This window comes from Macaca fascicularis, chromosome 3 (genome assembly GCF_037993035.2).
Source record: "Macaca fascicularis isolate 582-1 chromosome 3, T2T-MFA8v1.1".
Taxonomy (NCBI): Eukaryota; Metazoa; Chordata; class Mammalia; order Primates; family Cercopithecidae; genus Macaca; species Macaca fascicularis.
In genome coordinates, this window is record NC_088377.1 from 48,723,046 (window position 1) to 48,738,681 (window position 15,636).

General features: G+C 48.8%; 1 protein-coding gene across 1 annotated transcript in view; it reads right to left on the minus strand.

Annotated features, from left to right (window-relative positions):
* The window catches only part of ZNF3 (zinc finger protein 3), a 17,601-nt gene extending 5,053 nt beyond the window's left edge, over positions 1-12,548 (minus strand). Inside the window, 5 exon segments of the mRNA XM_074034511.1 lie at positions 5,821-5,947; positions 6,228-6,316; positions 7,986-8,116; positions 10,316-10,436; positions 12,438-12,548. Of these exon segments, the coding sequence (XP_073890612.1) occupies positions 5,821-5,947; positions 6,228-6,316; positions 7,986-8,040 (271 nt within the window). The 5' untranslated portion in view covers positions 8,041-8,116; positions 10,316-10,436; positions 12,438-12,548.
* Positions 12,549-15,636: the final 3,088 nt, after the last annotated feature.

A 15,636-nucleotide genomic window follows, 5' to 3' on the forward strand; every position in this document is an offset into this window, starting at 1 on the left:
TTTTTTTTTTTTTTTTTTTTTGAGATGGAGTTTCGCTTTTGTTGCCCAGGCTGGAGTTCAGTGGCGCGATCTCAGCTTACTGCAACCTGCAACTAACTCTTGGGTTCAAGCAATTCTCCTGGCTTAGCCTCCCGAGTAGCTGGGATTACAGGCATGTGCCACCACACCCAGCTAATTTTGTTTTTAGTAGAGACGGGGTTTCTCCATGTTGGTCAGTATGGTCTAGAACTCCTGACCTCGGGTGATCTGCCAGCCTTGGCCTCCCAAAGTGCTGGCTGGCATTACAGGTGTGAGCCACCATACCCAAGCCAACATGTCTTGTTTTAACTGAAATGTACGGTCCAAACTGCACAAAACCACACTCAATCTCTTCTGAAAAACTATTCTGTTTAATAGTGCACTTCATTTATGCTACAGGATGAGCAGGGTTAGGAAAACACAATGGAAGGTCATCCCGTCGGTTGGGAATACTTGGAGAACGCCATCCTCACCCAGCAACGAGCTCTGCCATCAGGCTCAGGCACAGCCTGCCTTCTCTGGGCTTCGCTTTTTTTCCCCCTCCTTTTGGGCTTTGGTCTTTATCTGCATTAATCTTCAGCTGCTGAAGAGTCAGAGGTGGAGGCAGGAGCGGTCAGAGGTGAGAGGGCAGGGTAGGCAGGCCGAGCGAGCTCCTTGAAAGCATCCTTACCCATTGAAAGCATCCTTACCCAGGCATTTAGAGAAAAATCATTTTCATCACTGGAGTGGGAAGAGGACGAGAGGACAGGAATCAGAGGCCAACGCTAAGTGCTTCTGACCCTCTCCCTCACAGCCGGTTACTAGCTGTTTGGATAGATTTGCCCATTCAGCCCCAGGACAACTGGGGAGGGTGGGGGTCTGCCGGCAGTATCACCGGGTTTCTCTTGGAAACATGGTCTGGCTGCTCCAAGAGCCCTAAAGGACATCATCGTCACAGAAGATGTTTCTGGAATCTCTTTCACCCTCAATAAAATAATCCCTCAATGCCAAATTTCCATAATTAATAAAATCATGAAACAAAACAGCATGTTCCTTATCGAAACTTAAAGCTGGACTAGGAACAGTAACTTTGAAATAGTCTCCGTTTCCTTTCCCTAGCAAATAACAGGACCCAGAGCGTCCTTTCCACTGCTGTCTGTGCTGACTACGTGGACTCCAACTAAAGGAATCCATCAAATTCTGTCCCGACTGTCCCCACCTTGGAAAGGTTCCTCTGCTGTGAGAAAAATGGTTTAGTGCAAACTCCTTTCCTAAATGGGGTGACTGGTCCCAGAGCTGCTTTCTGTTCCCAGCACACCATCCGCTTGCCTTGTCGCTTTCCAAGGCTGGTGCGATTTCTGGTAAAATTCACCGATTTGCCCAATCTGCCCCATTCTCTAAAATGAAAGGTCTGAGTTGGAAGGGACACATCCTAAGCTGTTGAGATTTATAGAGTAAGGCAAGACCTCTTGAGACTCAGGGGAAGTGAGGAAAATGGGTGTGTGGCTCTTTCACGTGGACTCTCTGATATTTAACTCGGTCGTAACTCTGAGGGAGCTTTTGCTCATGCCCATCCCATTCAAAGGCTTCTCTCCAGTGTGAATTCTCTGATGGCGAACAAGAGCCGAGCTGTACCTGAAGGCTTTCCCACACTCGCTACATTCATAGGGGTTCTCCCCGGTGTGGATTCTTTGATGCTGAATAAGGCCTGAACTGTAGGTAAACTTTCCTCCGCATTCCATACATTCGTAGGGCTTCTCTCCAGTGTGGATTCTCTGGTGCTGATAGAGGTGTGAGCTCTGGCTGAAGGCCTTCCCACACTCATTACATTCATAGGGTTTTTCTCCAGTGTGGATTCTCTGATGGTGAATAAGGGTGGAGCTCCTGCTGAAGGCCTTCCCACATTCATTGCAGGCGTAGGGTTTCTCACCAGTGTGGATTCTCTGATGGTGGGTGAGGGTGGAGCTCCAGCTGAAGGTCTTCCCACACTCATTACATTCATAGGGTTTCTCCCCCGTGTGGATCCTCCGATGCAGAATTAGGGCAGAGCTACAGCTGAAGGTTTTCCCACAATCACTACATTCATAAGGTTTCTCCCCAGTGTGGATTCTCTGATGCTGAATAAGGTGTGAGCTCTGGCTGAAGGCCTTCCCACACTCATTACATTCATAGGGCTTTTCTCCGGTGTGGATTCTCTGATGTTGAATAAGGTCTGAAGTTCGATTAAAGCTCTTGCTACATTCATCACACTTATGGGGTCTGTCTCCCACGGGGAGTCTCTGATGTGAGATAAGGTTGGAATTCACAGTGAAGCTGTTCCCAAAGTCATTATATTTCTCGCTTCTTTCTCCCATGGGGGTTATCTTCTCCTCAACTGTCACTTGACCAAAATCTTGCATTTTCCTGGTCAATCTTTCTCCAGGGGAGTTCCCCAGTGGCCTCTTTAGACTGACTTCTCGTTCATAGGCTTCTTTAAACTTGAGACCCTGAGAAATATCCTTCTGAAATCTTCCCAGTAGGACCCCATGTGATCTTGTGTCTTCAGAAATTTCTTGATCATTTTCAGTTCTGGTCTCACGATCTGACACAATAAAAAATGCAAATGTCACTTGTTCCTTGGGGAAGAAAGAGTGAAAATCACAGGACAGGATCATCATAATGAATACTTACAGTGCCAAGAGCACATGCCTGCAAAAAGGCCTGCCCCATGTGTGTGCTGCTAAGGCAAAATGAGACAACCAGGCTAAGGAGACAGGGAAGGGGCAGGGCAGAGAGCAAAACCAAGGAGAACAGAGCTGGAAGTGGAGAGACAGCTGAGTGTGTGTGGAGGGGAGGACGGATCAGGCAGAGAGGTAGGGAACCAATATTAGAAGAGGAAGGTCATATTGCTTCATGAAGTGACAAAGCCTTTAGAGAGATCAGGGCAGTGGATATAACTGGGGACACAGTGACTGCAAGAAGGGAAAGCAAGTACAGTACAGTTGGTGAGAAAAAGGGGGAAGGGTGAGGAGAGACAGCAGCAGCACAGGAAGGAGCAAGGGGGAGGATGCTAGCGGCCAACATGGCCCCATAAGAAGAGCAATCATGGCACTCGTCACGCCACAAATGCCAAGCCCATGGAAACGGCAAGACAGCTGAGTCCACCTCTGGGCCCTATGCATAAAAGGCTATGCTCGCACGTGAGGCTATGCAAAGAATCTCAGTGTGTGACGTCTCTTCACTCCTTTGGAGTTTCTAAAGGCAACTCTGCGCAGAGGATAAATGTAAAGGGTCCAGAGAGTTTGCATTTTTAGCTTAATTGGTATTTTAAAAAGTAAAGACAGGGTAATGTGTGTTAGGGACAGGAACAGCTGTTTCTCCTTCACCTGAACAGGTACCTCTTTCCTCTCTGCTCTCAGTTCCCTTTAAACCCAGGCCCCTTGACTCTTCCTCTCACTCTAGCAGGATTCAGAAATGGGAATTCTGCTCATGGGAAGAGTTTATCTGCTCACCCTGAGAGTCCCAGAGCTCAATTCCACACCCCGGATCTGCCAGAGAGAGAAGGGAAATGTACAGGGAGGTCTCAAATGAGACTCAGGAACGTCTCCTGGCTCTGTTTGGGAAAATGTCCACTAAGAGTGGTGTGAGAGACAAGGAATTCTACATCCTAAAGGTTAAGAAACTAATTTCTTAATTTTTCTTGTTTTTTGTTTGTTTGTTTGTTTTTGAGACAGGGTCTCACTCTGTCACCCAGGTTGGAGTGTAGTGGCGTGTTCTTGGCTTACTGCAACCTCCACTCCCAGGTTCAAGCAATTCTCCTGCCTCAGCCTCCCGAGTAGCTGGGATTACAGGCACATGCCACCACCCCAGCTAATTTTGTTGTATTTTTAGTAGAGACGGCATTTCAACATGTTGGTCAGGCTGGTCTCAAACTCCTGACCTCAGTATCTGCCCGCCTCAGTCTCCCAAAGTGCTGGGATTACAGGCATGAGCCACCGCGCCTGGCCTCATTTCTTAACCTTTCTAAGTTTCTACAGAGCAGCAGGGGCACTAGGTCCGGAACAAAGCAACAGGTCCCTAGAGGTTACAGAAGGGGAGTAGAGAAGCAGAGAAGTGGGGAGGACAGAGACATGGGCACAGAGCAGCACCTCATGTGTTCGGGGATCACAACACAATAATCCTTCAGAGAAGTCTCTGGATTATATATTAAGTCCTGAGAATAACATGGAAAAAGTACCAGATTTGGCCAGGCGCGCTGGCTCACACCTGTAATCCCAGCACTTTGGGAGGCCGAGGCAAGCAGATCACCAGAGGTCGGGAGTTCGAGAGCAGCCTGACCAACATGGAGAAACCCCGTCTCTACTAAAAATACAAAATTAGCCAGGCGTGGTGACACATGCCTATCATCCCAGCTACTCAGGAGGCTGTGGCAGGAGAATTGCTTGAAAGCAGGAGGCGGAGGTTGCGGTGAGCCAAGATCACGCCATTGCACTCCAGCCTGGCAACAAGAGTGAAACTCCATCTCAAAAAAAAAAAAAAAAAAAGGTACCAGATTTGGAGTTAAAGACTAGGCCCCAAGTTTTACCACTCATCAGCGCAATCGATGACCATGCATGCACAAAGCATTGAGACCTCTACCCTCACCTCCACTTTATTTACTTATTTATTTTTTGAGACAGGGTCTCTCTGTCACCCAGGCTGGAGTGCAGTGGTGCCATCTCAGCTCACTGCAACCTCAGCTTCCCAGGCTCAAGTGATCCTCCAACCTCAGCCTCCCAAGTAGCTGGGACTACAGGAATGTGCCACCATGCCTGGCTAATTTTTTGGATACTTGGTAGAGACAGGCTCTCACCATGTTGCCCAGGCTGGTCTTGAACTCTTGACCTCAAGTGATCCTCCTGCCTCGGCCTCTCAGAGTGTTGGGATTACAGGTGTGAGCCACCTCACCAGGTGAGGTGGCTATCACTTTCCTTACCTGTAAAATGAGGAATAATACTAGCTGCCTCAATTAATGTGTTACTGTGAAGATTAAATGAAAGAATATATATGAGAATGCTTTATAAGTTGCAAACTACTGTATAAATGAGTTAAGATTATTGTTCTTACAATTTTCCAAGACTAAGTCAATCCTTAGCCAGGCTGGGCACAGTGGCTCATGCCTGTAATCCCAGCACTTTGGGAGGCCAAGGCAGGTGGATCACTTGAGGTCAAGAGTTTGAGACCAACCTGGCCAACATGGTGAAACCCCGTCTCTACTAAAACAAAACAAAACAAAACAAAAAAATGCAAAATGTAGCCCGGTGTGGTGCGTGCCTGTAGTCCCACCTACTTGGGAGGCAGAGGTGAGAACCTGAGAATGCTTGAACCTGGGAAGTGGATGTTGCACTGAGCAAAGGTGGTGCCATTGCACCTCAAAAAAAAAAAAAATCTGGCCGGGCGTGGTGGCTCAAGCCTGTAATCCCAGCACTTTGGGAGGCCGAGACGGGCGGATCACGAGGTCAGGAGATCGAGACCATCCTGGCTAACACGGTGAAACCCCGTCTCTACTAAAAAAATACAAAAAACTAGCCGGGCGAGGTGGCGGGCACCTGTAGTCCCAGCTACTCGGGAGGCTGAGGCGGGAGAATGGCGTAAACCCAGGAGGCGGAGCTTGCAGTGAGCTGAGATCTGGCCACTGCACTCCAGCCCGGGTGACAGAGCAAGACTCCGTCTCAAAAAAAAAAAAAAAAAAAAAAAAAAAAATCTGCTGAAACAGTCAGCTCTTTTCAGTGACTAGATTGTTACTAACAAACAAACAAGCAAAGAAACACCAGTGAGTTTTGTAGAGAAGGCACAACTCCTTACCCAGTGAGAACACATTCCCGTAATTCTCCAGCATTACATCTCTATAGAGGTCCCTCTGAGCAGGTTCCAAACGCTTCCACTCCTTCCGGATGAAGTACACAGCTACATCCTCAAAGGTTACCAGCTCCTGAAACAACACATGCTGGCATGCAATTTCAGGGTGAGGAATGTGAATGGCAGCACCAAAAAAATAACTGAGGATGGGGTGAAAAATGCACATTTGGGAAGGGAGGAAAGGAGGGCAGGGTGGAGGAAGAGAGACAAGAGTCCAAGATGGAAGGTGAGAGTCCATGATTCAGCAGGACAGAACCATGGGCCTGATGGAGGCAATCAGGGTTTAAAGCTCTGAATGGGATGTCATTGCACAGAAAATGGAAAGGAAAAGGATGAAGGGAACCACAGCTTACCTGGGACTTGGCCTTTAGGAGTGCAGCTGCCAACATCTCATCCCCCAGGCTGTCCTTGTCGGAAAAGGCAGGAACTTTTGAAGGAAGAGCTGAAGGGCAATAAAAGGGCCCAGGAATGAGTCCATCTGCTCTGTGACCTCCCAACCTGCTGACTTCCCAACCCACAGAAAGCTCCCGGGGTCCTGGGACAACACAGGACCCTCTCTCTCACATTTCTAAGTTTGCTTCCTCTGCAGCTAGCTCAAGGGTGTCCAACAAAGGCACACTCAGAGCGGGTCCATCCTGCCTGAGCAGATGGCCACAGGCCTAGTCATTCTAGGCCTCCAGTCTGCCCCGGGCCCCCTCTTCTCTCTCCAGTCACTCTTCTCTCAATGAAGCTGCCCAGTCCTATCTTAGTGATGACTGCATTCTTGTCCATTCACCCAAGTTTGGCCAGAAACATACGATCCTGCTCTTGCATGGTCTATTTTTTTTTTTTGAGGTGGGTTTTGCTATGCTGCCCAGGCTGGTCTCAAACTGCTGGGCTCAAGTGATCCTCCCGCCTCAGCCTCCCAAGTAGCTGGGATTAGGGATTACAGGCGTGCACCACTGCACCCAGCATGAAGTTCTTAGACCAGAGAAAAACCAGCAGCTCCACCCCAGCCCTAACTGGAAACACAATGCCCACAGCTCCTTTCTCTCCACCCCAGATCAAATCTGTACACTAGAAATGTTTCCTGTTTCTATGTTGGATCTCTTATCTTTTTCTGCAATTCTTTTTTTTTTTTTTTTTTGAGACGGCATCTCGCTCTGTTGCCCAGGCTGGAGTGCAGTGGCACGATCTCGGCTCGCTACAACCTCCGCCTCCCGGATTCAAGCAATTCTCCTGCCTCAGCCTCTGGAGTAGCTGGGACTACAAGCGTATGCCACCGTGCCCAGCTAATTTTTTGTATTTTTAGTAGAGATGGCCACTGTGTTGGCCAGGATGGTCTTGATTTCCTGACCTTGTGATCTGCCCACCCTAGCCTCCTAAAGTGCTGGGATTACAGGAGTGAGCCACCGCGCCTGGCTGCAAAATATATTTTAGTGGCTTCCTATTCACTCTTATCTTTTTGCCTGTGACCCACAAAATGATTCCCAAGTGCTTCCTCTAAAAGCATGCTCCTAAAAAGCACAAACTATGCCTATGAAGTCAGCCACATAGAATGCCCAAAAAATGGAATGACTGACACGGTTTCCTTAGTCTCGCGTGAGGTACTCACAACCCTTCAAAACTGCCTCAGTGGCCAGGTGCGATGGCTCACACCTGTAATTTCAACACTTTGGGAGGCCAAGGTGGGCACTGAGCTCAGGAGTTCAAGACCAGCCAGACCAACATGGCAAAAACCCCGTCTCTACAAAAATTAGCTGGGCGTGGTAGTGGGTGCCTGTAGTCCCAGCTACATGGGAGGCTGAGGCAGGAGAATCACTTGAACCCAGGAGGCAGAGGTTGCAGTAAGCCAAGACTGTGCCACTGCACTCTAACCTGAGCAACAAGCAAGACTCCGTCTCAAAAAAAAAAAAAAAAAAATCTGCCTCAATTATCAAACCTATCAAGCTGTCATTGATTACTGTTTGGTCAGCTTCTCCACTAGGCTGTGAGTTACTGAATGACGAAGAGTGTGTCTTATTCACGTCTGGATTCTAGTAGTTAGCCTAGTACCTGGTGAATGAGCGATTTCAATGGATGACTGCTGCTGAATGACTGAGTAATAGAATGAATAAGTCCTTATTCCTCACCACTCTCAAGCAGGGCCTGAGGTTCCTGAGATACGAGATCGGCCTGAGTTTCCATGGAAGGGCAAGGTGCTCTCTGGCCTCCTACGTGCAGACTCAGTGGGAAGCAGGTTTTGAAGGAGAATGAGGAAGCACTGCAGAAGCAAAAGTTCAAGGTTCAAAGATAATTCAAAAAAACCTCCTGGATACAGAAAGATGGGAGCTAGCATTTCAGTGACTACCCAGGAACAGTGAGAAGAAATGCGGCAACTGGGACTAGTCTTTTATTTATTTATTTTTTTAAACAGAGTTTCACTCTTGTCACCCAGGCTGGAGTGCAATGGCGCAATCTTGGCTCACTGCCACCTCTGCCTCCCAGGTTCAACTGATTCTCCTGCCTCAGCCTCCCAAGTAGCTGGGATTACAGGCTCACGCCACCACGTCTGGCTAATTTTTGTATTTTTTGTAGAGACAGGATTTCACCATGTTGGCCAGGGTGGTCTCAAACTCCTGACCTCAGGTGATCCACCCACCCCAGCCTCCCCAAGTGCTACGATTACAGGCGTGAGCCACCACGCCCAGCCTGGGACTAGTCTTTTAGATCCTGGTAAATACAATCCTTGAAATGAGACTACCACAAGGACCACAAAAAGGGCCCAAGTTCCTCAACAATATCCCACCGTTGGCTGCCCCCACCACTTTGAGTCATATTTATAACAAAATGCAGGAGTGGGTATATACATTTACTGGCATAAAAAGACTACTCCCAGGCTGGGCATGGTGGCTCATGCCTGTAATCCCAGCACTTTGGGAGGTCGAGGCGGGCAAATCATGAGGTCAGGAGTTCAAGACCAGCCTGGCCAGCATGATGAAACCCTGTCTCTACTAAAAATCCAAAAAATTAGCTGGGCATGGTGGTGCGCACCTATAATCCCAGCTTCTCGGGAAGCTGAGGCAGGAAAATCACTTGAACCCAGGAAGCGGAGGTTGCAGTGAGCCGAGATCACGCCACTGCACTCCAGCCTGGGCAATAGAGCGAGACTCTGTCTCAAAAAAAAAAAAAAAAAGCTGGGCGCGGTGGCTCAAGCCTGTAATCCCAGCACTTTGGGAGGCCGAGATGGGCGGATCACGAGGTCAGGAGATCGAGACCATCCTGGCTAACACGGTGAAACCCCGTCTCTACTAAGAAATACAAAAAATAGCCGGGCGAGGTGGCAGCGCCTGTAGTCCCAGCTACTCGGGAGGCTGAGGCCAGAGAATGGCGTGAACCCGGGAGGCGGAGCTTGCAGTGAGCTGAGATCCGGCCACTGCACTCCAGCCTGGGCTACAGAGCGAGACTCCGTCTCAAAAAAAAAAAAAAAAAAAAGGAAAAAATACAAAAATCAGATGGGCATGGTATTACATGCACCTGTAATCCCAGCTACTTGGGAGGCTGAGGCAGGAGAATCGCATGAACCCAGGAGGCAGAGGTGGCAGTGACCCGAGATCACGCCACTGTACTCCAGCCTGGGCAACAGAGTGCAACTTCGTCTCAAAAAAAAAAAAAAAACCCTGGATTTTATCCACTTCTCATTGTCTCTTTACTCATTTGCTCACATACCAAATGTTTGCTGAGTGCTAACTCTATTGCAACTCACAACTGCAAGCAGTAAAAAAAAATCAGGAATGCAAAAAGTATGTGCTTCATAATTAGACTGTTACACTCACATAAGGCATCAAAGGAAGAGGGTTAGATAAAAGAATGTTTGAGAGAATAAAAGAAAAAAAAAGAACAAAGGAAGAGGAGTCCTGTTTGAAAGTCAATTACAAGTTTGGACAACTCTGGTCTTTGGGTAGCATGGGATACAGAATGTCCAATACCAGTGCCCTTACACAGTGGAAAGCACTGACTCAGGCACAAGCCAGGCCACTGGCAATCAAGGTGACACACCTTATCGCCCTCCTAGCAGGGTCCCTTCAACAGTGTCTCAGAGCCAACCATCATATCCTCTAATCAACCACCTTTACAATCTCCAGGGCTATTTATGAGCTGACACCCTCAACAAGTCAGCTTTCAGTACAAACTCCTAGAAAGGCAGGTCAAAGGTCTGACTCCAGAGAAAAAGGCAATGCTCCCTCTCACAGCTGGGTTAAGCAAAGCTGGAACTCAAAGGCATATTGTTGAGAACAAGCACCCAGTGTCTGGAGCAGTAAACAGTGTTTCTCACAGAAAGAAAACTCTCCATTGTGCCCCCATGGCTTCAGGTCCAGGCGGGGCCCTTCCCCTGCTCTGTTGCCAGCCTCACTCCCTGGTGCTGCCCCTGGGGACCGAGATAGATGGTCTGGCAGTGAGAACGAGACACGGAAAGCTTTACCTGCCTGATTATTTCCTTCCTTCTTTGAAGTCAGTCCCTAGAAGGCCAAAGGAACAATTACTGGGAATTTAGCAGCCTCTCTTCAAGTTCCCGGGAATTCTGACTTTTGTCGATGCCAATGCTGTGTGATTAAGGGGAAAAAAAGGAATTTAAAATATTCATGCAAATATCTTTTTTTTTTTTTTTTTTTTTTCCCATGTGAGACAGGGTCTGACTTTGCTGCTCAGGCTGGGGTGCAGTGAGTTTAAGCTCACTCCAGCCTCAAACTCCTGAGTTCAAGTGATCCTCCCAGCTCAGCCTCCCAAGGAGCTGGGACTGAAGGTGTGCACTGCCACATCTAGCTGAGTTTTTTAAAATTTTTTTTGTAGAAATGCAGCCTCACTATGTTGCTCAGGCTGGTCTCAATCTCCTGGCCTCAAGTGATCCTCTCGCCTCAGCCTCCCAAAGCGCTGGGATTACAGGTGTGAGCCACCGAGTCCACCCTAAACTTCATTTCTAATCAAGATATTTAGAGAAAAGGAAAAAAAGAGAGAATACTTATTATATGCTAATAAATACCAATTAAGACCACCACCACAACTAGTAGTATTTGTGTTGCACCCGTGGAGAGATGAAAGGGAATGGTAGGTTCTCAGGTCCACCTCCACCCAGGGTAAGAAAGTTCTAACGTTCTGTCAGCTAACTTGCTAGATACTGTCCTCCCAACTACTTCAGCAGGGGATCCACACTGTACAGCTGAGCCATTAGAAGTTTTCAGGTGATTCGCTGAAAATCTATCTCCTTGGACCTTCACCTCACAGAGACCTACTGCATCACAGAAATTCAATGACTGGCCACATGCAGTGGCTCACGCCTGTAACCCCAGCACTTTAGGAGGCTGAGGTGGGAGGAGTTCCAGGCTACAGTGACCCATGATGGCACCACTGCACTCCAGCCGGGGGCAACAAAGCAAGACCTTAATACGCACAAAAATTTTAAAAGGGAAAAAAAAAGTGCCGGGAGTGGTGGCTAACGCCTGTAATCCCAACACTTTGGGAAGCTGAGGCGAGTGGGATCTCAAGGTTGGGATCACTTGAGGCCAGGAGTTGGAGACCAACCTGGCCAAAAGGGCGGAACCCCGTCTCTACTAAAAATACAAAAAAATTCGCCGGGTGTGGTGGCGGGCGCCTGTAGTCCCAACCACTCCGGAGGCTGAAACAGGAGAAGCGCTTGAACTGGGAAGCGGAGATTGCAGTGAGCCGCGATCGCGCCACTGCACTCCAGAGAGAGACTGTCTCAAAAATAAATAAATAAAAATTTTTTTAAAAACAAAAGAGCTTCAACAACAGGATCTTCTTCTTCCACCTGACTGTCCATCAAACACGTATAATCAAATGATGCCCACTCTCCAGAGATGTCTTTTCTGGAGAAAATAATACGCTTAGTTCCTCTAATTAGTCCATCGGTTTCAGGTTCATCACTCTGCTATCCTCTCCTGGAGTTTACACAAGCCCTTCAAAGTGTAAACACCGACGTGGATTCAATCCCACTTCCAGAGAGAGGATCAAACCAGGAATCTAATACAACTGAAAACGGAGCCTGAGCCGGGTGTATCACTCGATGCACTGGGCTCCAGCAGGATTACCCCTGGAATCGGAGTCTGCACCCACTCCCAGCCCTCGTGCTAACTGCGTAAGCTTCGCAGAACTTCTCTGATCCTTGGACCCAGCTCTGTAAAAATAAACTTCCTCTCCTGTCACGGGCGCGAATTACTGTGTTAACATCAAATAAAAACGTCTGGGAGAAGTACCAAGTTAGGGTCGCTGTCATTAGCTGCTTTCAAGAGAGAGGCGCCCCTATCACTCTGCTGAAACTTTTAAACGCTCCAGCTGGGGCGCCGTTTAAGTCATAAAACCAGAACCGGAGCCCCATTACTAACCCCTACGCAGGCTCCCGCTAGGCTAGGGGGATCCCTGGGGAAGCGGAGTAGAGGACGGGCTGCAAGGGACGGAGGGGCGCCTCCCCGCACCCTGCTCGGGACCGGCCGGGGAACCCTAAGGGCCGCAGCGGCACAGACACCACCCCCTTCCCCGGCGACCACAGCCTCCGTCTCACCGCGAGACCCGGGGACGCGTGGACTCACCCTAGGGGACAGGGACGACAGATTTGGGGGACCGGACACGGACCAGGCCCTGTTGGACCCTGTCACAGACCCACACACCGGGGACAGAACAAAGAACGGAAGTTCCCCCTCGTTTCGCTTCCGGGTCGGTTGTTCTTGACACTCACCCGTGCCCCCAACGCCCACTTGTTCTGTCTAGGAAAATGGGAGGTCCTCGCCTCTCTGTGGTTTGCTGACTCAGGGCAGCTGGCAGGCGGCGAGGGCAAGGAGCCCGATCGCTGACGCGGCACTCGGGGATCTTTCGCTGCGGGGCTGGCCGGCTGCGCCCTCTGCTGGCCACGCACGTGCGAAAGCGGCCGACCACGGTCCTGGGCCTCAGGACATGTGCTCCGGCGTCGCCTGCCTTGGTGGCCGGCAGCTGGGGCGCGCGGAGATGTCGAGCCCGCGCTTCTCAGGCTTGCTCACGAAGGGCAGCAGTAAATATACAATTCTTGAGGGATTCATCAATATTAAAAAATGGACTCTGATTTAAAACTTGCCTCTGAACAAACCGATTTTTTGTTGGCGTCTTGCAAAAATGCCCCCTTTAAATTACCCACATCTGAAGAAAACATTCCAGCCCATCATAGAGTTGACATGAGGAAAAAACCCGTGTACAGATGATGAGAGCAGAGAAGAGGAAGCTACCGGCCGGGCGCGGAGGCTCACGCCTGTAATCCAAGCAGTTTAGGAGGCCGAGGCGGGAGGATCACCTGAGGTCAGGAGTTCGAGACCAGCCTGGCCAACATGGCAAAACCTCGTCTCTACTAAAAATACAAAAAAATTACCCGGGCGTGGTGGCGGGCGCCTGTAATCGCAGCTACTCTGGAGGCTGAGACAGGAGAATCGCTTGAACCCAGGAGGCGGAGGTTGCAGTGAGTCAACATCAAACCACTGCACTCCAGCCTGGGCCACAGAGTGAGACTGTGTCAAAAAAAAAAAAAAAAAGGAAGCTACAGGTGGAAGCGAGGCGGGATAGGTAGTCAAGGAAGTGACCATGTCCTGGAGATGCGGCAACCGTGGTGACCACACAGTCAACACAGTAAGCCCCAGCATTTGCATTGTAATTGAACTCATTCAAGCAGAGCTCTCTCCAGTAGGGACTGTCGCCTGTAGGGAGCATGCGCATTTTGATTTCACCTGTCCCTTTGCTCATTATCATAGTAAAAAACACGTCCCGGGTGGAGATTTAAGATGCTAATGAAACATACAATATATCAACAAGCCTGTACAGCCACTGCGCATGTGCACCTAGAGGACCACTCAGAACATGGTTACTAGTAACACCTCTCCCACCCCCTTATGAATAATTGTGTAAGACCCCCCCACAAAGGGGGTCTCTCTAGAGCCAGCCTTTGCTGTTTCATCCTTAGGAGCAGCCTTCCCTGAACTATCTCTCTCTCTCAGGGTGTACTGTCTACTCTGCACTTAACTTTCAAGATATTATTTTTCTTTTGCAATAAATTATGCTGGATTTCCCTTGACATGTTTTTTTTTTCTTTTTCTTTCTTTCTTCTTTTTTTTTTTTTTTTTTTTTTTTGTTGTTGTTGTTGTTGTTGTTGAGACAGAGTCTCGCTCTTGTCACCCAGGCTGGAGTGGAGTGGCGTGATCTTGGCTCACTGCAACCTCCGCCTCCTGGGTTCAAGCGATTCTCATGCCTCAGCCTCCCAAGTAGCTGGGACTAGAGGCGTGTGACACCACATCCAGCTAATTTGTTTGTATTTTTAGTAGAGACAAGGTTTCACCGTGTTTGTCAGGCTTGTCTCGCACTCCTGACCTCAAATGACCTGCCCGCCTCGGCCTCCCAAAGTGCTGGGGTTACAGGTGTGAGCCACCGCGCCCAGCCTCCTGTGTGTTTCTTTCAATGTTTTATTTTCTTTTGAGATGGGGGTCTTACTCTGTCACCCAGGCTGGAGTGCAGTATTGTAATTTTGGCTCACTGCAACCTCCACCTCACAGGGTCAAGCAATCCTCCCACCTCAGCCTCCTGAGTAGCTGGAACCCCAGATGCATGCCACCATGCCCAGCTACTTTTTTGTAGAGACAGGGTTTCACCATGTTGCCCAGATTGGTCTCAAACTCCTGAGCTCAAGGGATCTGCCCACCTCAGCCTCCTAAAGTGTTGGGATTACAGGTGTGAGCCACTGCACCTGGCTTTAAATTATTTTAAACTAAGAAGATAAGAACTGAGGTATCACAACAGCTGTCAATAGAAGGAAAGCACCTCATCATGTTCATGCTTTCCTGTTCATGCTTTCCTCTGCCTTCTTCAACATATGAAGTTTTGTGTTTTTTTGTTTTTTTGGTTTTTTTTTAGAGACAGGGTCTCACTCTGTCACCCAGGCTGAAGTGCAGTGACATGATCCTACCTCACTACAGCTTCAACCTCCTGGACTCAAGCGATCCTCCCTTCTCAGCCTCCAGAGTAGCTGGGACCACAGGCACCCACCATCACACCTGGCTTCCTTTCTGTTTTGTAGACTGGGTGCTGCCAGTTCATGAATCCCTAATAAAGCCAACTCAATCTTTAAAATTCAATTTGTTGGCCGGGCGCAGTGCCTCATGCCTGTAATCCCAGCACTTTGGGAGGCTGAGGCAGATGGGTCACCTGAGGTCAGGAGTTTGAGACCAGCCTGGCCAACATGGTGAAAACCTGCCTCTATTAAAAATACAAAAACAAAAATTAGCTGGGAGTGGTGGTGGGCACCTGTAATCCCAGCTACTTGGGAGACTGAGGTGGCAAAATAGCTTGAACCCGGGAGGTGGAGGTTGCAGTCAGCTGAGATTGCACCACTGCACTCCAGCCTGGGAGCAACAAAGCGATACTCCATCTCTCTCTCTCTCTCTCTCTCTGTCTCTCTCTGTCTCTCTCTCTCTCTCTCTCTATATATATATATATATACACACACACACATATATAAGTATGTTTATGGCCTGTTTCCCACAACTAGAGTATAAGCTCCATGAGGTCAGGACTTTGTTTTGTTCAGTGATGTACCTGCTGCCTGGTAGGCACTCCCAAATATTTGTTAAATTAATGACTGACAGGTGGATAGATAACCACTGACCCATACCAAAAAGGGGCACTTGCTTTTTGTTTGTTTTTCGTTTTGGGGTGCAGAAATTTTTTTGGTTTGTTTGTTTTGACACAAACAAACATGGCGAAACTCTGTCTCTACAA